At 51.0% G+C, this 21,753-nt stretch overlaps 3 protein-coding genes across 10 annotated transcripts in view; all 3 read left to right on the top strand.

Moving 5' to 3' along the window:
* Positions 1-6,178, top strand: CNPPD1 (cyclin Pas1/PHO80 domain containing 1). Of its 3 annotated transcripts, none has more exons than XM_036858684.1 (9): positions 1-125; positions 1,471-1,558; positions 2,011-2,119; positions 2,656-2,737; positions 2,902-3,022; positions 3,108-3,236; positions 4,177-4,238; positions 4,611-4,728; positions 4,959-6,178. In XM_036858684.1, the coding sequence occupies exons 1-9, from the start codon at positions 70-72 to the stop codon at positions 5,502-5,504; spliced, it is 1,311 nt and encodes a 436-aa protein (XP_036714579.1). In that variant the 5' UTR covers positions 1-69; the 3' UTR covers positions 5,505-6,178. The 3 variants fall into 3 exon arrangements, with proteins under 3 accessions (XP_036714579.1, XP_036714580.1, XP_036714581.1); XM_036858685.1 differs by having other exon boundaries at positions 122-568; positions 4,959-6,175; XM_036858686.1 differs by lacking the exon at positions 1-125 and adding an exon at positions 1,312-1,368 and having other exon boundaries at positions 4,959-5,504.
* Positions 6,179-6,328: 150 nt separating this feature from the next.
* On the top strand, positions 6,329-14,781 carry SLC23A3 (solute carrier family 23 member 3). Of its 4 annotated transcripts, XM_036858670.1 has the most exons (13): positions 6,329-6,684; positions 7,867-8,063; positions 8,191-8,348; positions 8,462-8,559; positions 8,773-8,846; positions 9,178-9,359; positions 9,683-9,806; positions 9,962-10,070; positions 11,226-11,479; positions 11,996-12,101; positions 12,354-12,521; positions 13,539-13,634; positions 14,075-14,781. In XM_036858670.1, the coding sequence occupies exons 2-13, from the start codon at positions 7,899-7,901 to the stop codon at positions 14,365-14,367; spliced, it is 1,827 nt and encodes a 608-aa protein (XP_036714565.1). In that variant the 5' UTR covers positions 6,329-6,684; positions 7,867-7,898; the 3' UTR covers positions 14,368-14,781. The 4 variants fall into 4 exon arrangements, with proteins under 4 accessions (XP_036714565.1, XP_036714564.1, XP_036714567.1 ...); XM_036858669.1 differs by having other exon boundaries at positions 9,178-9,363; positions 9,683-10,070; XM_036858672.1 differs by lacking the exons at positions 8,773-8,846; positions 9,178-9,359 and having other exon boundaries at positions 9,919-10,070.
* A 483-nt stretch (positions 14,782-15,264) lies between these two features.
* Positions 15,265-21,753, top strand: part of NHEJ1 (non-homologous end joining factor 1) — a 75,739-nt gene continuing 69,250 nt past the window's right edge. Inside the window, exons 1-3 of one of the 3 annotated variants that reach the window (XM_036856899.1) lie at positions 15,265-15,592; positions 18,648-18,824; positions 19,268-19,480. In XM_036856899.1, coding sequence (XP_036712794.1) covers positions 18,648-18,824; positions 19,268-19,480 — 390 coding nt within the window. In that variant the 5' untranslated portion in view covers positions 15,265-15,592. Of the gene's footprint in view, positions 15,593-18,543; positions 18,825-19,267; positions 19,481-21,753 lie in introns of all 3 variants that reach the window. The other 2 variants (XM_036856898.1, XM_036856897.1) reach the window with 2 other exon arrangements.

Raw genomic sequence — 21,753 nt, 5'->3', positions numbered from 1 at the left:
AGGCCGCGAACAGGCGTCACGTGACGGCGGAGCGACGAATCTGTCACGTGACACGCCCTAACCGCCGAGATGGGGCGGCCCGAGCCTGCGCCCAGGGGGATGCCGGTCACCCTGCTCCTACGCAGGTTCGTGTTTTGGCTGCGCTGAGTGGTGTCTGCCTCTTTCGGACGGAAGGACGGAAACCTCCGCGTTTACCCACCCCAGCCAATTTTCTTCTCCCTGTGTAGTCAGGGCGGCTAGGGAGGCTGGTCTTGGCCCGGTATTTCTGGTGTGATGCGGCCGATAGGGTCAGGGAGTGGGCTTCAGATGCCCAGTATCCCCCGAGAGACCTGCTTCTGCTCTGGTAGGGCGGCGACCGTCCCTTTACGCAACCCTCGACGGTACTAGTCCTCCCAGTTCCCTCTCCTCAGCGAATAAACAAACAGCAGCGCGTGACTCGACAGACTCAAAAACAGCTTCAGCTATTCAGAGAAGTAGTTTCCTTCCCATCTTTCTGTAAACTCTCCCGCCTTTACGCATGGAAAACTCCTTCCAGTCCCTTGCTTAAGCAAGAGATTGGGGTCTGGGGGTGAGTTTAAAAATACAACCCTGTTTAGGTGTTGTTTACTCTTTGGGGGGCATGTTAACACCATTTATTGAGGCTTAAAACGTAACAAGCGTTTTGTGTTTCCTTGAGATCATTTAATCTCTGCAATAATCCTACAAAATACGTGTTTAATTAGGTCTAAAATTCCAAGCTGTACAAAAGGAAGATATACAGCAAAAAGTGCCCTTGCCTTTTGTACACAATTCACTACTGTTAAATTTTTGTGTACTCTTACTGACGCTTTTTTATGTATAATTCTGTGTGTGCGTATTATCTCCTCTTTAAAAAAACAATTGCCAGCAACTCCCTGTCCCGAGTCTTTGTTTTATTTACATCGGTATGAAAAGGTGAGCCGGGCTCGTTCATCCTTAGTGCGCCATGGTCCCCTAAGAATTGTTCCGATTTCTCAGACGAGGGCACGCTGGGGCTCAGCGATACCAGGAATAATAGCCCGGCTCCTTCCCGGCGGTCGGGGCCGGCGGCTCGCGCCAGCGGGCGGCAGAAGTGTCGGTCGCTGACTGGCCAGCTGCGCCCCCGCGGCCTCTAAACGCAGGGCAGACTCGCGGCGCGGCAAAGGCACAGCACGCGCCTCGAAGCCGGGTCTCCTCTCTACAGGGTGAGGTGGGCGCCCTGGCCCTTAAGCTCCATGCCCCGAGTCCGGAGCCCAGATCCCGGGGCCGGGAGCCCGGAGCCCCGCCCGGAGCGGAACAGGAAGAGGCTCCCGCCTGCCCGGCCCCGCCTGCCGCCTCTGGCCAGTGGCGGGGGGTGCTCTACCGGCGAGGGTGGGGGCCCGCTTGAGGGAGGCCGGCGGGCAGGTGGACAGGCGCTCAGGGGCGGTTCTGCGGCCCCCTTACAATTCGTTCCCGTTCCTTCCACCTACGCAGGGCGGCGGCTGGCGGCGCGATGGACCTGGCCGGGCTCCTGCTGGACGAAGAAGGCACATTCTCCCTCACCGGCTTCCAGGACTTCACGGTGAGCGTGCGGCCCGCCCCCTCCCCTGCCTCCCCGCGCTTGGAGTCGGGACTCCGGGCGCTCCTGTCGGGGCCCGAGCGGGGCCGCGAGCTCGCCTGATGGCTCTGCCAGGGAACCAGGCGGTAGTCGCTCTAACCGTGCCTACTCGAGGCCCTGGCTGCTTGGGCCCAGGGGGTGAGCCGCGGGGTACAGGACTACGGAGTAAGGAGGTGGCCAGCCGGGGCCCTTCTCAGAGAACTTCTCCTCCAGAGCCCTCAGCGAGGAGGATTCCACCCCCTGTGGACAGACTGCTGTTGGCAAACAGTCCGGAGAATGCAGGGCTGGGTGGGGCATGGGCCCCGCTAGCGGTGAGGCAGGCCTCTCGCCCAGCACCCCCCTTCCAGCCTGGAGCCACGATCTCCATCATACTCTTCCCTGCCCTTCGCACTCCACCACCCTCCTGCCCTGTTCAGTTCCTCCCAGGACACCAGAAGCTGAGTGCTCGGATCCGAAGGAGACTCTACTATGGCTGGGACTGGGAAGCTGATTGTAGCCTGGAAGAGCTCTCCAGCCCTGTGGCAGGTTAGACAGTGTTGTGCGAATGGGCCAACGAGAAGCCTGAAAATGGAGTTGTCAGTGGTCACCAAAATGACTCTGGGTGTACCCTGGGAACTGCACTGTCTCTTCATAGCTAGTGCATTTGATTGGTGTAAGCACTAGGTTTGTACTTCACTTATTTTAAAAGTCTAGATGAGGAAACATGGCTGTTTTACAAGTCTATGTTATTCTTGATTTGTATACCAGAAACTTTAAATTTTCCGAGGTTACATGTCATATATTTCTGAAACAACACGTGTAACTTTTCAAATGAATTAGAGTAAAGAACAAATCTAGATAATTTCAGGTGACAGGAAATAAGCCTTCCTGCTGGAAGGAGCTGAAATTCAAACCTGGAATGGGCTTTTCATCTCAGTGTGGGAGAATTCGATGTCTATTTTGTTATTATGGTTCTGCCCCTAAGGCCTCAGATAATACAGTTTTGGGTCTTCTGCTGATAACAGTGGGGACAACTTTGGATGAGTTGTTTGCTCACTCTGTTTTCCTTCTGCCCCCTGCAGACATTGCTGTGGAACTGCTCCAGAAGGCAGCCCCCAGTCCTATTCGCAGGCTCCAGAAGAAATATGTAGCCCATGTGTCCCGGTGAGTCTGCGATTGAGAGAGACGGAGTGACAGTGTTTTGGCCCTAGAGAGAGGGGAATGGTTATCTCTAAGGAGAAGTTGTAAAGATACAGGGATGAGCATCATAAGAGTTACAAGAGCTGAAAGACCCTTGGGTTTAATTACTAATCCTTTTCGCCACCCAGGGAGGCATGCATTTCTCCGTGTGCTATGATGCTAGCTCTGGTGTACATTGAGCGGCTCCGGCATCGAAACCCAGACTACCTACAGCATGTGTCATCGTCTGACTTGTTCCTGATCTCCATGGTAAGATGCCCTCTTCCCTTCATCTCTCTGGTGAGCCAGGAGCCCCGTGTGAGCTCTACTGACACCACCTCTGGTTCCTCTGCAGATGGTGGCCAGTAAGTACCTCTATGATGAAGGGGAGGAGGAGGAAGTCTTCAATGATGAATGGGGAACTGCTGGGGGTGTGGCCGTGCCCACTCTCAATGCCCTGGAGAGGGGCTTCCTGAGTGCCATGGTGAGTAACTATTCTCTCTCGCTCTGTTTTCCTGGCCCATCTTTATGTTCCTTTCACCCTTTGTCTTTTTTTTTTTTTTTTTTTTTTTTTCACCCTTTGTCTTTTATCTCCCAGCTTTCTGTTGTCTCTTCATTTCTCTTTTTGCTTGTCCTCCCTGTGTCTTCCCTTGTTACTGTCTTCCCTTCTAGCTTTTCTGGAATAAGCACACCCTTTGGAGGTTCCTGGTATGGTGAAGCCAGAAATGGAGCATCCCTCATCACCAGTCTTCCAGACACCACAGGGGACGCTCTGAGTCAGAGCTTATCTTACTGGGCTCTGATTATTTGCTTCCAGACTTTGTCTGTTCCTAGGTTCTGGGCTCCCTATGAGTATGGACCATCCTCAAGAATACTTTTTCCCCTTGCTTTTAATGGAGGCTGCAATATGAAACCAGATATGTAGTGACTAAATAAGTTAATATGCAAAAGCTTTTGGAACAGGACTTCCCTGGTGGTGCAGTGGTTAAGAATCCACCTGCCAACGCAGGGGACATGGGTTCGAGCCCTGGTCCAGGAAGATCCCACGTGCCGCAGAGCAACTAAGCCCGTGAGCCACAACTACTGAGCCCGCGTGCCCAGAGCCCATGCTCCACAACAAAGAGAAGCCACCGCTATGAGAAGCCCACGCATTGCAACGAAGAGTAGCCCCTGCTCGCCGCAACTAGAGAAAGCCTGTGTGCAGCAACGAAGACCCAATGCAGCCAAAAATAAATACATAAATTCATTTATTTTTTAAAAAAAATAATAAAATAAAATAAAAGCTTTTGGAACAGTATCTGGCACACAGTAAGAGCCAAGTGTTACCCGTAGCAGTGGTTGTACTTGCTCCTCTGGGTCTGGTTATTAATTGACTGTGACTCATATCCAAGCCTGGTTCGACGCTCTTCTCTTCCTACCCACAGGATTGGCGTCTCTACACTGACCCTCGGGAGATCTTTGAGGTGCTGAGCTGGCTGGAGAGCTGGTAGGTTCTAGGAGTTGGGAAGAGGGGCTTGAGGGATTTGGGGGCTGAGGCTTCAGCCATAGGAGCTAAACAGAGATGAGGGTCTGTGTAACTGGGGGAGAGAGAAGACGGGAAAAAGAATCGCCCAAGGTAGTGGTTCCCAAAGCTGTCTGCGGTCCTCTTTGTAATAACCTTTGGGAGGGCGGGAGAAGCTTATTTAAAATACAGATCTTGGTCTCATTCTCAGTTTCTGGATCAACGGGTAGTCTAGGAATCTGTACATTTAACAAGTTCCCTAGTGTTTCCTGGTGGGTCCCCAGGGGAAAGAGGGTGCCAGTGGGCCAGCTGCAGGAGGGTTGCAGACTCTCTCTGTCTTTTCTCCTCTTTCTGCAGCGTGGCTGAGCAGCAGGGGCGCCGGCGGGGCTGGTACACCTATACAGACCTGTGTGTGCTGCTGGAGCAGCCTGCCTGGCAACTGGCCCTGGGCTCCCTCTGCCAGCGGCTGGCAAAGGTGAGGAGGGGTCAGGAAGGATAGGGAGCTTGAGCCGGCTGCGGTGTAGGGTGGGATGATGTAAAGCAAATAAGGAAAGGCTCAGGAGATGAGGTTTGGGAATAGATGGTGATAGAGAGCTCTCACTTGAGTACAGGTGTTCAGAAATAAGGGGTGGGTGTGTTAAAGACAGAAGTGGGGTTGGGGGAAGGGGATTTGGGCACTGATCTTTCTTAATCCCTCTTCTGCAGTTGTCCTGCCTGTTAGCTATGGCATATGTGAGCAGTGTGGCCCTGGCTGTGGCATCGATGGCCGTAATACACCAGTCCTTGGGGCTGTCCTGCAGCCCCCCACCTGGCCCCCCAGACCTTGGACTGGCCTCCAGGTGCCTTTTGGAACCCTGCATATCTGCTTCGGTGCCACGGTGCCTGCCGTCTCCTGCTAACGTCTCCAGCTGCCTGGAAGTCGACGTAGGGCTGCGTCCACTCCGGGGCAGTCTTCTGGCCTCACTGACTCTACCACCATTGCCTCCCCCAGCTCCTCCTGCTCCTCCCACTCTTCTCCACAACTGCCCCCTTTGCCAAAAGCTCCAGAAAGACTCCCCGACCTGCCGTACCTGCCACCACCCCAACCATACCGTCCCCACTGGGCCCCCCAGCCTCTGGTACCACTCCCATGGCCTGGCTCCCCCCTGGCCTTGGAGCCCGATGCCCCCGCTGCTCCCACAGCCCCAGCAGTGTTCCCTCTTCGGCATCATGGAACTGGCCCGCCTTAGGTCTTTCATTTTTCCAGGCTAGGTAGGGTTCTGAGGAATGCATTAAGAGGATTTGGGAGTCCCTGAGAACCTGGAGGAGCAAAGCTTGATCTGGGTTCTTGGCTGGTCCCCTGTCCTCCTGAGTGATGGAGCTTATGGGCGTTGTGGGGCAGAAGGACTGAAGGTCACTTGCTCTTCAGTCCCTCAGTGGCTGGCTGCTTGGCCAGGGCAGTGGTGGTGCCGGGAGAAGCTTCAGCTCAGCGACCAGGGGCGTGTCACAGGTGGACAGGGGAGGAGCCCCTGTCCCTCCATTTCCCCTGGGCTCTTTTAGACTTTTGCTTTTGAGTTTCCTAGGATGGGGTGAGGGAGGGAGGAAACATTGGCCATGGTCTGTGTGATGTCCCTGATGCAGGAGAGGCAGGGACTGACAGGGCCACCCACGGTGGGAGCTGCTGTGGGCAGGCGGGGTGAGGGGGGAAACCCTCTCCACACCCATCCCTGGGACTTAGTCTAGAAGAGCCAGGGACTGCTGTGACCTGCAACCTGGCCCTTTCGTCTTCCACCCTTCTCTTCTTAGTCTCCTGCTCCTGGGCTTCCCTCTCTTCTGGTTCCTCTCCCGGGTGTTCTCTTCACAGGCCTCTGTGGCCACTGCTTTGTATCTGGGTTTTTCACGCTTTTTGTAGGACCAAGATTTCAATAAACGGTTTCAGTTGCGTGGCTTGGACTCTTCCTTCTGTAGCAGCCCTCGAAGAACTCTCCTCCCCATATCTACCTTCTTAGCCTCCCTACTCCCTGATCCCATCATCTTGCAACTCATTCTGTCTCAGCCCCATTCCAGAACTTCCCTGTTGTTTGATGGTCATAGGCTCCCATATCAAGCTTCTCCCTCATCCCTGCTCCCAGCACCCTGGGGCCCCAAGCACTGCTCGACTTGGATGCAGTGGGGCCCAGAGGGTGACTGTGCCACGCTTGGGGGTAGCCCTGTCTGTCACAGGTTCTGAGTGAGCACCGTCTTTGTGGATCCCTAAGCACATCTCGTGGAGAGAGGCCAAGCCAAGTATCCAGCGGAGCCCCATGAGCTTGAGGGCAAGCCCAAGGACACCTTATCTCTCTCCTGACATCCTTTCTGGTCTGACACGTGGTCGTCGTCAGTGTTATTAAAGAGAAGACCAAGGCTGGGTTATCACTGGAAGAAGGAAAACCGAGCAGCCAGCTGGACTAAGGTTATTTGGGACCATGGAAGAAAATCCTCAGCAGGGGTGGTGCTGCTACCTAGGGTGCATCTTGGAAATTTATGGGGCTTTTTGTTTGTTTGTTTTTTGGCTGCACCGTGTGACATGTGGGATCTCAGTTCCCCGACTAGGGATGGAGCCCATGCCCCCTGCAGTAGAAGCATGGAGTCTTAACCATTGGACCACCGGGGAAGTCCCTGTGGGACATTTTTTGATTGACAAAAATTTGAAGGGAAGGGACTCGCTGGCATTTAGTCGCCCTGTACAGGATGCTACACGTCCTGAAACGCTCAGGAACCCCCTTCTTATTATGAAGAATTCCTGAGACAACTTTTGAACCACCGGATATACGTCACGTATATGAAAAGCCTGTTTATCTGAGCCTAGAATTATGCAGTGTTTTACATGTGAACACAGAATAGATTTTGCACATTTGGAAAAAGACTCAGTTTGCTAGGAATGCACCTCTGTGTAAATTAAAACTATGCTTTGTTCATCACTTTACCAAGAACTTGTTCACTATTTTGGAACATCAGGTCACTAATGGCAGCAGTGCCTGTGGTACACGTGTCATCAGGAAAGCACCGATATCAGTTGGCATTGCAGCTGTCACATCCACGTTGATTCCACATATGGGGGTGGGCACTGGACTACTTCATTGTCTTCTGGTTTAGTTGGGCCCAAGCTTTCACACACTGAAAGGATAAATTACTTTTATTTCTCCTTTATATTACAGTGAGGACATTATACGGAGTTGTGGTCACTGTTGTCGTACATGACGTAGGGATGTTTCCTTTTGAGGTAGTCCAGGGGGCTGGACCCTAATAGGGTTGAGAACTGCAGTGTAGTCGTGATGGTTCCAAATGGCAGTGGTGAGGAGGGAATACAATCTGTAAAATCTCCCCAGGCTATTTTAGAGGCTTCCTCCCCACCACTCCTTTCCTGGGACAGGGGCTCTAGATGGAGATTCTTGGGGGGAGGGGTCCAGAACTTGGCTCCCCGGTTAATGGGTGATGGAATTTGTGCAAGAGCTGGGCAAAGGTGAAAGGGCCGTGTCCTGCCCCAAATCCCTCATCCCTTCGCTCTGCTTCATTGACACTCCCGCCCCCTGCCCGCTCCAGGCAGCTAACTTCACACAAACTCTGACCTCTTACTCTCCCTCCTTAACTCCAGGGCAGGCAAGACAAGACGAAAGGCAGGGCAGCATGAGCCGATCACCCCCCAACGCCATACAACTCCGATCCGTGGGCTCCCAGAGTACCATGGCTTCCCTGCCGCAACTGTCTGCTGTCCAAAATCCCTCCTCTCACTCTTGGACCTCTCTGTGTGGGTCTCCTCCCTGGGGCCTCAGCTGTCTTCTGGCTCTGCAGGTAGGAGCAGAGGTGCAGGAGTCGGTGCTGGCTGAAGGGGGTGTTTGGAGGGAGGAGGTGTGGCCTGAGAAACCCTCTGGAAATAGGTATTTCTGCCTATTTCTGAAGACTGTTCCTCTGCCTGCAGCATATCTTGGTCCTGGCTTCTCTGCTCTGTGCCTCCCACCTGCTCCTGCTTCAAAGTCTCCCTGCAGGAGGACTCTCTTCCTCCCCTGCCCAGCTCCTGGCCTCCAGCCTCTTTTCATGTGGCGTGTCTACAGCCCTGCAAACTTGGATGGGCAGCAGGTGAGGGGAACTCCCTGGAGAGAAGGGGACAGGGTCCCAGCGCGTAGGAGAGGCTCGGGGAGGCTTTCAGCTGCCCCATGTTTCCAGACCTGCTGGGGCTGCTGTTCCTACAGGCTGCCTCTTATCCAGGCTCCATCCTTAGAGTTTCTTATCCCTGGTCTGGTGCTGACCAGTCAGAAGCTACCTCTGACCACCCGGACACCTGGAAACTGTGAGCACAGAGCAAGGGCACAGGGTGAGGGTTGAGGTTGGGTGCTCACCTGAGCACACAGTTGTAAGTGGGTGCAGGATTGAGATGGGGCAATGATGGGAGGGTTAGGCACCACGGGGTGCTGGAGCTGTGTCAGGCACCAGCCAGAACTGTAGAGCAATGGATCTCCAACCTGTTTACCTCTCTCCTCTCCACGTCCCCAACTTCTCCCAGCCTCCCTTGTGCTGCGCCTGTGTGGGGGACCTGGCTGCCATGGCCTGGAGCTCTGGAACACTTCTCTCCGAGAAGTGAGTAGGTGGGGATGCGGAGGAGGAGAGCTAAGAGTGGTGCCCGACTGGGGAGGCTCTTGTTTCCATTTTTCAGGGACTGAGATGCTCTAGGGCAAAGAGTTGGGTGGGGGGAACCCCTCCTGGAATTTTTTTTTTTTTCCACACCACGTGGCTTGCGGGATCTCAGTTCCCCAACCAGGGATTGAACTTGGGCCACGGCAGTGAAAGCCCGGAAACCTAACCACTAGGCCATCAGGGAACTCCCTGGAATTAGTTAAGATGTCCAGGCTGAGGTCATCTCAACTGAGCAGAGAATGTTTTCTCTTTGTCCACTTCTCCACTCCACCAGGTGTCCGGGGCCGTGGTGGTCTCCGGGCTGCTGCAGGTCACGCTGGGGCTGTTCGGGGGTCCTGGCCACTTGTTCCCCCACTGTGGGCCCCTGGTGCTGGCCCCCAGCCTAATTGTGGCAGGGCTCTCGGCCCACAGGGAGGTAACCCTGTTCTGCTCTGCTCACTGGGGCCTGGCATCGCTGTACGTAAGTCCTGAGAGGCATGGCGCCCGGTGGGGTGTGTGGGAGCAGGGGAGGGCCGAGGTGCTGGCTCCACCAGGTTCAGCTGCCATCTCAAAAGGGACAACACTTTGTGGATCTGGAATCCAGGACTTTTGCTGGATTCATTTGTTCATCCTGACTTTCACCTTGTCTCCCACTGACCCCCAAGGTGCCCTCCTTCCCCTTCCATGGGGGGCTTTCTTCTCCGGGACCCCCTTTTATGGTATTCTGCCACTCCTACCTCCACTCCCCCGCCTCAGGATGCCTGCTTCCCCTTGCTCCTAAAGCTCCTTCCCTCTCTTAGGCTTATCCTGCTCATGGTGGTCTGTTCTCAGCACCTGGGCTCCCGCCTGTTACCGCCGCACCCCTGGAGGCCAGCTTCAACTTCTCCAACCCACACTCACATCCCTGTCTTCAGGCTCCTCTCGGTATGTGGAGGTCTGGGCAGGGGCAGTTGAAGTTAGAAGGGCTGGCACGGAATGCTCGTTCGGCCCCCTACCTTTTGCTTTCTGTCTACCCCTCCAAGGCTGGCTTGAAAAGTTCTGGGGGAGGGGTTCTTTCCCGTCTCAGTCTTGTCCCTCAGGTGCTGATCCCAGTAGCTTGTGTGTGGATCATCTCTGCCCTTCTGGGTCTCAGCATCATCCCCCGGGAGCTGTCTGCCGAGGCACCGTGGTTTTGGCTGCCTCACCCAGGTAGGTTTTCTTCTAGTCCTCCATCTTCTTACTCACATAAAGGTGTCTCTTTCTTTGGACTCTGAGTTAATGAAATTAGCTGTACGGATTCTCAAAACACGCAAGGGAGAGAAATTGCCAGTCTGAGGGGCAATGCCAGCCGCTCACCACAGGTGTCTTTGTTACTGTTTAGAGACATCTGTAAGCCCCACCACTGTGTGTTGGTACTCCTTACCCAATTTACACATTTATGTTACTTACTCCCACAGACATCTGAGTTGGTGACCTGTGCACAAAGATTGCTTTTGAGGCATTGTATATGAAATTTGCTCACTCATCAATTTAATAATGGTCTGTTGAGTGCTTATTATGTGCTAGGCACGTGATAGGGGACATGGTGGTAAACATGACACACACAGTACCTGCACTCATGAAGCCTATAATATGTAGGGGAATACAGATACAAATTAAATCGTCACCCAAGTAAATGTAAAATTGCATGCGGTAAATTAAAAAGGGCAGGTACCTTGTGTGATGAAAGTTCATAATGGGGAATCTGACTTTATTGGAGAGGTCAGGAAAGGCACTCTTTTTTTTATGTTTTTATTTTTATTTATTTAATTTTTAATTTTTTAATTTTTTGGCTGCACTGTGTGGCTTGTGGGACCTTAGTTCCCCGGTCAGGGATTGAACCTGGGCCCTCGCAGTGAGAGCATGGAACCCTAACCACTGGACCACCAGAGAATTCCCAGGAAAGGCATTCTTGAGGAAGTGATCACTGAGCTGAGATGTGAGAGATGAGTAGGAGCTTATTGGGTAAAGTTAAGAGTGAAGAGCATTCTAGGCGGAGAGAACAGCATATGCAAAGGCCCTCTAGTGGCCAGCAACACAGCAAGTACAAGGGCCTGAAACAAGGCCAGTGTATCTGGAGTGAAAGAAGTGAGGCAGAGTGTGGTGGGAGATGAGGCTAGAGAGAGAGGTAAGGGTCAGACCAAAGAGGACCTTGTAGACCACAGTAAAGGGATGGGTCTTTACCCTGAGTTTGATGGTTTTGTCCCAAGACATTATCTTCAGAGACAATGGGGCCTTTAGGGTTCTTGTGTCGTAGGCTGTCAGAGGCAGGGGGATGCTTCAGACGTGAGTCTGGCCCCAAAGCAGCTCTTTCTCCCTCCCCAGCTGAGTGGGACTGGCCCTTGCTGACACCCAGGGCTCTGGCTGCAGGCATCTCTATGGCCTTGGCAGCTTCCACCAGCTCCCTGGGCTGCTATGCCCTGTGTGGCCAGCTGCTGCATTTGCCTTCTCCACCTCCGCATGCCTGTAGCCGAGGGCTGAGCCTGGAGGGTCTGGGCAGTGTGCTGGCCGGGCTGTTGGGGAGCCCCATGGGCACTGCATCCAGCTTCCCCAACGTGGGCACAGTGAGTCTTCTCCAGGTATGTGGACGGGGGTGGGGGGAGGGGAGCCGGAGGTGCAGGAGAGGGAAGGGGACTGATTACCAGCTGTGCCCAGCCCTCTGCCAGGCACTTCACAGCAGTGATCTCCTTTAGAGAGGTACCTAGAAGTGGTAAGGGCTAGGAGTGTGAGGAGGACACTAAATCACTACTGAACGCCTTCTGTGCCTCAGGCACTGTACCAGGGCTGAGGTTCTAGAGAGAAGCAAGTCAGATGAAGTCCCTGCTCTCTTGGGGACTTCAAGAGAGAGAGAAGTGGACAATTTAAGAAAAAAAAAAAAAGATAATTTCCAAGAGTGATAAGTGCTATTTAGAAAACAAAGTTGGGGTGGGATAGTGGTTGAGTAAGGGAAGCCCCTTTAGGTAGAGTGCTGGGGGATGCTTCCTGGGAGAGTGACATTTGAGTTGGGATCCAAACGATGAGAAGGTGTCGGCCAGGTGAAAACCTTGAACGGTCGAGGAGGTGGCTGTGTTTTCTAGTGTATCTTCGTCATCTAGGCTGGATCTCGGCGAGTGGCCCACTTGGTGGGGCTGCTCTGCGTGGCGCTTGGGCTCTCCCCAAGGCTGGTCCAGCTCCTCACCACCATCCCGCTGCCTGTGCTTGGTGAGTGGATGTATCAGCAGGGCCCAACTGGTTGCTGGTGGTCAGCACCCTTTCTTTCTGAATAGCCTCCCTAATATATGGATGTTTGTGTCAGCTGTCCTATTTTCTCAGCCATATCTTGGCCTCTTGACTGGCCTTCTCTACTCCTGGGCCTTTTGGTGGTCTCTGCCCATTACAACCTGCCCTGGCCTGCAATACTCTCTGCTGTGCCAGCCCTCTCCCAACGTCTTCAATTACTTCTGTATGAGACAGGTGGGGTGCTGGGGGTGACCCAGGCCGTGGTTCTGTCCACTGGATTCTCCAGCTTCCACTTGGCTGACATTGACTCTGGGCGGAATGTCTTCATTGTTGGCTTCTCCATCTTCATGGCTCTGTTGCTGCCAAGATGGTTTCGGGAAGCTCCAGTCCTACTGAGCACAGGTGGGAAGAGGGGGGATGGAAAGAGAAGTTGCTTGGCAGTGGGAAAGCAAGGGCTCAAGGCTTGAGTTTCTCTGGATTCCAGGCCCCCGCACCCAGAAAAGGGTTTTGGTATAGTCCATCCATTTGTTTAGCAAATATTTATTGAACACTGTGCTAGCCCCTTGGGATACAAAGGTGACTGTAGATGTGACAGTCTAGTAAAAGAGATGAGATGTGTAGAAACATAACTAGAAAGGTTCAGATAAAGAGCTATGGTGCTCGGCGGTGAGAAAGATGGCTTCTCTTGGAGATGATCTGGGTAACTTTTATGGAGAAAGTAACATTGAGCTGGTCTTGAAGGACGGTAAGATTTAAAAACATATTTGGTGAGAAGGTCATTCCTGGTGGAGGAACCACCATAAATAAAGACATAGAAGTAGGAAGTCATAGGGTATGTCCTGGGAGCGGCAAATAACTTAGTTAGCTCAGCTTAGCAAATAGCAGTGGTTCTTAACTGAGGATGGTTTTGTCCCACAGAGAACATCTGGCAATGTCTGGAGACATTTTTGGTTGTTATAAGCAGGAGAGAGGTGATTGTTAGTGGCACTTAGTGGGTAGAAGGATGCTACTAAACATTCTGCAATGCACAGCACAGCCCCCCTCAAACAGAAAAGTATCTAGTCCAAAATGTTAGTAGTACTGAGGCTGAGGAACCCAGGCTAGAGCACAGAAGGTAAGAAATGGTAAATAAGGTTGGGGCTTTCAATACCAAACTTTCAGGAGACAGGGAGCCTGGAACTATCGAAGCATATCTGGAGGGCACGTGTATGCTCAGAAGATAGAGTGTTGAGCAGGGACCCTGTGGGAAGGGCCTGGGTGTGGGAAATAGAGAGCAGAGGGACAAAGGAGGGGGGACATGGAACAATTCAGAAAGATCTGTCCTTAGTCCAAGACTTAGGCTTAGGTTGGAAGTATTAGGCTCCTTGGCTTTGCATAGGATCAGAGTTTCCCCTCCTGCCTGGCCCCAACCCCCTGTAGGCTGGAGCCCCTTGGATGTGTTACTACACTCACTGCTCACAGAGCCCATCTTCCTGGCAGGACTCTTGGGCTTCTTCCTAGAGAACACCATTCCTGGTAAGTTGAGGCCAGGCCCCAGCAGACTGGGGAATGGCCAGGAAGTCATCACTCCCTGGGTTGGGCAATGGCCTGAACACCTTCTCTCTCTCTTTTTTTTGAATTAAAAAAAAAAAATTATTTTTTAAAATTTATTTTATTTTTGGCTCTGTTGGGTCTTCATTGCTGTGTGCAGGCTTTCTCTAGTTGCGGTGAGCGCGGGCTTCTTATTGTGGTGGCTTCTCTTGTTGTGGAGCATGGGCTCTAGGTGTGCGGGCTTCAGTAGTTGTGGCTCGTGGGCTCTAGAGCACAGGCTCAGTAGTTGCGGCACACAAGCTTAGTTGCTCCACGGTATGTGGGATCTTCCCGGACCAGGGCTTGAACCCGTTTCCCCTGCATTGGCAGGTGGATTCTTAACCACTGTGCCACCAGGGAAGCCCTGACCACCCTCTCTTTTGCAGGCACACAGCTTGAGCGAGGCCTAGGTCAAGGGCTGCCATCTTCTTTCACTGCCCAAGAAGTTCGGATGCCTCAGAAGTCCAGAGAGGAGGCTGCTCAAGAGTATGAGCTTCCTTTCTCCATCCAAAACCTGTGTCCCTGCATTCCCCAGCCCCTCCGTTGCCTCTGCCCACTGCCCGAAGACTCTGGGAATGAAGAAGGAGGGCCCTCTGAGCCAGGAGAGACAGCCGACTTGCTGCCTGGCTTTGGGGAGCAGTGCCCTGGGTCTAGCAGAGAAGAACTTAGGTCCCAGTAATTACCAGGACTCCAGCTTCCACCTTGATTACTTTAGCCCTATCTCTCAGCTTGCTGGAGAGCCAGATCCCAGGCTCTACTTTCTCCCAGGGAGAGGATGTGTGTGTGTGTCTCACACAGGCCCACCTAAAGGTCTCATTTCCCAACAGGTGTGTTTGCCTTTCCTTCTCTTAATTAGGCCCAACTGTTCCAGAGCAGGGCCATGGTTTAGTGGGCCATGATTGAATGATATTTTGCCTGTGAACTATCTATACTCGAACCCCAGCATTCACTAACTGATATTTATTGTGCCTCCTATGTGCAAGGTCCTGGAAATACAGATATGGATAAGACAGGGTCCCTGCCCTCTCAAACACTTATGGTTTAAAAAGACATGTAATTACCAACTAAAATCCAAAGCAGAAAGCAGTCTGCAATAAAGATTGAAACAATGCTATGGGAGCAAAGAGGAAGAAATAATGAATTCTGATTGGGGATAGTGGGAAAAGCTTTGCATAGAAGCAGCACTGAGGCTGGCCTTAACAAGAGGATTTTTCATTGTGGAACAGGGATGGGGAAAATTTTTTAGGCTCAAGTATCCAGCTCGAGCAAAACAGTAAGTTGTACAAGGTGCAAAATGAGTTGAAGGATTTCAAGCTTCTCTGTGGTGAAGGAGCATAAATTGGGGGTGCATGGAGGGCGAGATGAGACAGGAGAGGTAAAGGATGAGGTCAGACCATGGGATTTATGCCTGGGAGACTCATCTCTTAAACAACTCGAGTGCTGGTGGAGACCCAAAAGAGATATCTAGTTAAGTTCAATCCCATCGTTTTATTTAAAAACAAAACAACAAAAAAAGAGGTTGGACACGTAGGTAAGGGAAATGACTTTGGGTTTATCAACAAATCCAAATCCGGGGTCCCCTCTCCTGCACTTCGTCTGGCATTCTTTCTACTCTGCCAGCGCGACTCTGAGGGGCGCCACTACTCCTCCACCTCTCTACCAGGGGGTCCTCCAGCCTCTCTTCTCGCTTTCCCGGCCACAGTGTCCCTCCGCCTCCGACGGCTCCAGTTTATCAGCTCCGTGGGCCCAGATGTCCCGCCCACATCAGGCTTGGGCTCCGCCTCAGTGTCCCAAGACCCCGCCTCCCCGTGGTTGGGGGGAAATGACCCTACTCTAGGCCTTTCGGTTTGCGCGGGCGGGCCAGCTTGCCGCGGGGAGAGTGAGAGCTCTCGAGGCCGCTCACGGTAGGTGGGGTCGAGCTCTAATCGGGGCCAGGGCCGGGGCGGGCGGCGAGAGATTGCTCGGACTCTGCGGGCTGGCCCTGGCAACGCGCTTCCTCCCCGAATTTTCCTCCCAGGAGGGACCCGCGCGCGGCCAGGATTCTGGGACAGGCCTCCGGGGGTGGGCGTGGGCGGAGCCGGGGGGCCGCGCGTGCGCAGCTTGCCTCCCGGCCGCGAGGCGGGGTTTGTGCGGGTACTCGTATGCGGGCAGCTCGGTGCCACCAAGTAGCCGGTTTTCGGCTTTGTTACCCTTTGAGGGGTCCCGAGCCGCGCCTCATGCAGCCGGTGCTGTAAAAATAGAAACGTGGACGGTGAAGGCCTTTCTAGTGAGGGCAAATGGAAACTGGACGCCAGGCGGGGCTCCTGGGGTGGGGCTGTGGTGAAGGGACCGAGGGCGGGGCGTGGCCCAGCCCGGACGGTCGCTGGGGTTTTGCTGCCCTCTGCAGGATGGCGGAGGAACTGCGCCGAGGGAGGGGCTCACGGCCAAGGGGCGGGACTGGGTGCCGACCCGCTTTAGGCCACCCCACTCCTCTGTTGGCCCTCGGCGCTTCCCCTCCCTCATTAAAAATAATAAACGGGTGACTCTGGTTAACGTGAGGGTTAAAGGCATTCTTGAAGGAAACAAGAGAAAGGTGAGATATAGAGGCCTCAAAACAGGACACGCGTGGTGGGAGCAGCAAACCCAGGTCTGATGCTGAATTTCTCAGACCTTTTTAGGGGGCTTGTTGATCCCAGATCCCACATTTTAAACTCCTCCCCTGCCCGCAAAAACAAAACATACTGTGTGAGGGTCCTGAGCTTCCAGGCTTTCCGAAGTGACAGGCTCGGATAGTCAACCCAATTTTGGTGACTCTTAGAGCGCACGCTGGGGAGTGCCTGTAAGGGAGAGAAGGGCTTGGCGACTTGGACTTGCTGTTTGTGACCGACTTGCTGTTTCTGACCTTGGGCAATGTGGAACTCTGGTCCCGTGAGGACTAGCTTAATCATTCCAAGATTTTCTCTTCCCAGTAGGAACAGCAGGTGGGAATGTGACTGAAATACCATCCTCTGAACACAAGGTTTTGAGGCTGCTGCAGATAAAAATCGCAATGTATATAGTTCTATTTCACCTGTCTAGTGACTGTACAAATTATGTTACAAGGCCGCGCTTCAAAAACTAGGTTATGGTTGGAAGAATAATGGCTTAGATAGAGATGAAAATGACTGGAAGAACAGCACTGTGTTAACCACGTTAATGAAATCCAAGGATTTTCATTGTTTTCTTTGTATTCTAAGATCTGCGCCACCCCCCCCCCCCACTTCACTTTGTGTTTATAAACTGAAATTACATCACTTTTTTTTTTTTGGCTGCGCCACATCGCACACAGAATCCCTGACCAGGGATTGAACCCGTGCCCCCTGCAGTGGAGGCATGGAGTCTTTACTGCCAGGGAGGTCCACACTTTTTTTTTTTTTTTTTAACCCTCAGGAAAAATGATCAAACTGCCTGTAAAGTAGCCATAGTTACTGAACATCTACTAGATTAAGGCTACAAATTTAGTTGTTGAAGTAGAAAGGTTGGTTTCCAGGATGTGCAGCAGGGCATGATATCATTGATGGCAGTGCCTTGGATGTGGATGTGGATGATGAGTGAAGTGGAGTTAATTCATGGTCTCTACCTCTGTGCTGTGTTGTGCCTTGTATTGACTTCTTAGTCATTCAGGGTCTTCTTGAAATGGGGTTGGGGCTTTTCTCCTTGCTTCTGGACACAGAGTTATTAGCTCTTTATTTGTGTCTCATTGATCCCTTTGAGGATTTGACCAGAGCTGTGGACCTCTTCCCTCCAAATGGGTATATGCAGGTATGCACAAATTTTGCATATAATTCCAGAGGGTTTACATGCATAGACTCTAGATTAAGAATCCCTGTCTTAGAGAATGTATATATATTTAGGGAAAAAATATATTTAGGGGGCATATAAATGTATGTATGTATATATATATATATATATATATATATATACACACACACACACACACATACATATATTCATTCAGGAAATATATGTATATGTTTAGGGAATACATATATATATATATATATATATACCCACACACACATATTTAAAATTCTGAGAGCTTCCGGAGTTTTTTTTTTAGATTTTATTTATTTATTTATTTATTTATGGCTATGTTGGGTCTTCGTTGCTGCATGCTGGCTTTCTCTAGTTGCGGCGAGCAGGGGCTACTCTTCCCTGTGGTGCACTGGCTTCTCATTGCGGTGGCTTCTCTCGTTGCGGAGCACGGGCTCTAGGCACGCGGGCTTCAGTAGTTGTGGCTCGCGGGCTCTAGAGCGCAGGCTCCATAGTTGTGGCTCGCGGGCTCTAGAGCGCAGGCTCAGTAGTTGTGGCACACGGGCTTAGTTGCTCCGCGGCATGTGGGATCTTCATGGACCAGGGCTCGAACCTGTGTCCCCTGCATTGGCAGGTGGATTCTTAACCACTGCGCCACCAGGGAAGCCCAGAGTTTTGTTTTTAGATAATGATCAAATAATTTGAATTTCCTGCACATGACACTTATGACTTACGATGTTTTGTAAAACAAGAACTATTTCTTCTCTTCTAGAAGTTCTGGGAAAGGATAGCATTGACATATTTATTAGGAATGTGATAAAGATGCAACAAGAATGGTTTAGGTTTCAATATTGTTATATTATTAGAAAGCAGAAATACTAGTACCAATATGGTAAGGCTTAACCGCTATAGAAGAAGGAGATATTTTATGTTTTCTAGGAATTTAATACGGGAAAAAAACCACTCAAAATTCTAAATAGATTTTTAGTGGCAAGAGGTGGTAAGGTTGGTGCTCAGCTGGTTATATACTGGGAGGGTGAAGGAGAGGGGGTTGAATGTAAATCAATGCCTTCTGTTTTCTCAGGGAGGATTGTCACAAGATGTATTTGATAGAGAACTCTCTGAGTGGTGTACCCCCAGGCCTACAGCACCCTGGGGGCACTTTGCTAAATTAAGACTCTCCTGCAGATGGAGGAACTGGAGCAAGGCCTGCTGATGCAGCCGTGGGCATGGCTACAGCTTGCCGAGAACTCCCTCTTGGCCAAGGCTTATATCACCAAGCAGGGCTATGCCTTGCTGGTTTCAGATCTTCAACAGGTGTGGCATGAACAGGTGGACACTAGTGTGGTCAGCCAGCGAGCCAAGGTAAGTGTGAAGAGATGTACTGCTATGCGTGGCAGTGGACATAATTTCTTTCCTAGTGACGGTCAGGGGGCATTAACGTCACCCAGCTTATTCACCTATAGGTAGCCAAGGAAGGTCAAATTAGGTTGCTACAATTCCCATTAATGTTCTGCACTTCTACCTCTAGCCCTAGAATCTTTCCACATGGGTGTGTGTGTGTGTGTGTGTGTGTGTGTGTGTGTGTTTCTGTAGTGCATTCAGTGGAAGGCAGAATTGTGAAGTAGGCCAGATGATCTATCTTCTTTTTGTTTTCTTCTTTCCTGTTCTTATGTTTTTGTTTTCCCTTCCCTTCCTCTTCTGCCCACTGTCTTCATGTTAACCAGAGCTTTCCTTTGCTGTTACTTACCAGGGAGTCAGTTTCCTTTTAGCCCTCTCACCCTGTACAACGCTTGCTCTCTTTTTAGGAGCTGAACAAGCGCCTGACTGCTCCTCCTGCGGCTTTTCTTTGTCATTTGGATGATCTGCTTCGCCCATTGTTGAAGGACACTGCTTGCCCTGGCAAAGCTACATTCTCCTGTGATCGTGTGGCAGAGGCGCTGATACTCCGGGTGCGGAGTGAGCTCTCTGGTCTCCCATTCTACTGGAATTTCCACTGCATCCTAGCTAGCCCTTCGCTGGTAAGTGCAATTCAAATACGGGGTCGGGAAAGGGGTGCCAGCTGCTTCCCCTTCTCAAAGCTTCTCAAATGAAGCTTTAGGTGTTTTTTTTTTTTTGGTAAACCCCATTTGAAATTTGTCTCCAATTAGAAAACTTTCCTTGACTAGAAAGAAGGCAAAAAGGTTTCTTGACTGGTACATTCTTTCCTTTCAAAAGGAGCATAGTTTGGGCCTACATGCTTTACCGGGTATCTTTATTCGTTACTTGATTTATTCAACATTTATTAAGCATCTACTATGGGCTAATTGTTGGGTGTCCAGATCTAAAACAATATAGCCTATTCCTGGAGTTCATAATCTAATGAGAAGGTAGACAGACAGGAAACAGGATAAATTATGGTATATACTTTGATTGAGATAAGCCCAGGATGATTGAGGATCTGAAAAACCTTTTTGAAGAGAGAGTTTCTGAGCTGAGTTTTTTTTTTTTTTTTTTTATAAGTGTAAAGTTCTTTTTTTTTTTTTTTTTTTTAAGAAATTCACGTTCTTTTATTTATTTATTTATGACCGTGTTGAGTCTTCGTTTGTGTGCGAGGGCTTTCTCTAGTTGCGGCAAGTGGGGACCACTCTTCATCGCGGTGCGCGGGCCTCTCACCATCGCGGCCTCTCTTGTTGCGGAGCACAGGCTCCAGACGCGCAGGCTCAGTAATTGTGGCTCACGGGCCCAGTTGCTCCGTGGCATGTGGGATCTTCCCAGACCAGGGCTCGAACCCGTGTCCCCTGCATTGGCAGGCAGATTCTCAACCACTGTGCCACCAGGGAAGCCCTGAGCTGAGTTTTGAAGATGAGTAGGAAATAACCGGGAGAAAATAAAAAGATCATTCTAGGCATGAATGCATCCTGAGAGGTATGGAGATGTATAAGTGTGGGGCAAGTGGGGGAACTTCATGACTACAGGGAGCCGTGAGAAATGAGGTAGACAGTGGCCAGATCTTGAAGGATTCTAATGAGTTTGGATTTTACCCCAAAGGTGACAGGGATTCACTGAAAAACTTTAAGCAGGGGTTTAACACGATCCAATTTGTAATTTATCCAGATCACTCTGGTAGTAGGGTAGGCTATATACCGGTGTTGAGTACCTTTCTGAACATTATCTTGTCATTTAATCCTCACAACTGTCCTGTCCTGCAGGATAAGTATTATTGCCACTTTTCAGAGTAGCAAGCTGAGACTGAAGGTAATTTGTCCAAAGTCATCTAGTTTATAAATGAATGAGCTGGAATTTGACTCCCAGGTAGGTCTGATTCAAGAGCCCATTTTCACGGACTCAGAAGATAATGTCCTCTGCTCACTTGTAGCTTTCTAGGCCCCAAGAGCTTTTATTAGCACTTAGTTAGTTGAGAGTGAAGAACTAGTTGGCAGGAATTACTTCTGCTTGTCCTTCTACCCTCTTATATAAACAGAGCTTGTTTTAGCATTAGATGACAGGGTCTTCTATGGGGGTCCTAAGGTTGTAGGTTTATCAGCAGAGGGATCTGAAGACAAGTGGGCATCATTTCCTGTCTCCCTTCTTTAGTTTCCCAGAGGTAGTGTGATGCTTTAGCAACAGTAGGGTGATGGAACAAAGTGCTTTTCAACAAACTGTTCCCTGTTTTTGATCTAGTATTTTTGACCCAAGCTAGTCTTGAGTGTTTGGAGAACTACTGCTCATTAACCTCTGAATTTTTAAGGCCCATAAACAGTGCTTAGCAAACAATAATCACTCAATTTTGTTGATTTTAATTGAACTTCTTTTGAAAATTTCCACCTTGCTTTAAGTAGAATTTATCATCTTGTTCAAAACCCCGTAACTTTTTCTAAGTAACACCAGGAGGCACTGTTCCCTCAATAATGCTTGTTCTGGCACCAAAACATTTGGGCAGCCTTGGGGAAGCCCTAGCAATAGATACTCTCATTTTATATCACACAGCCCTGGAAATTCAGAAGAGTGAGATTGGGGAGGCAGTTCCTGTTGGAAGCTGATGGGCTCTAATAGTTTTTTCTTTCAAAAGAATACAGTAAAGGGCTTCCCTGGTGGCGCAGTGGTTGAGAATCTGCCTGCCAACACAGGGGACACGGGTTTGAGCCCTGGTCTGGGAAGATCCCACATGCCACGGAGCAACTAGGCCCGTGAGCCACAACTACTGAGCCTGCGTGTCTGGAGCCTGTGCTCCGCAACAAGAGAGGCCGCAACAGTGAGAGGCTCGCGCACCGTGTTGAAGAGTGGCCCCCACTTGCCGCAACTAGAGAAAACC

Source organism: Balaenoptera musculus, chromosome 7, assembly GCF_009873245.2.
Source record: "Balaenoptera musculus isolate JJ_BM4_2016_0621 chromosome 7, mBalMus1.pri.v3, whole genome shotgun sequence".
NCBI classification, from domain to species: Eukaryota; Metazoa; Chordata; class Mammalia; order Artiodactyla; family Balaenopteridae; genus Balaenoptera; species Balaenoptera musculus.
This window is presented reverse-complemented; position numbering and strand designations above follow the sequence as displayed.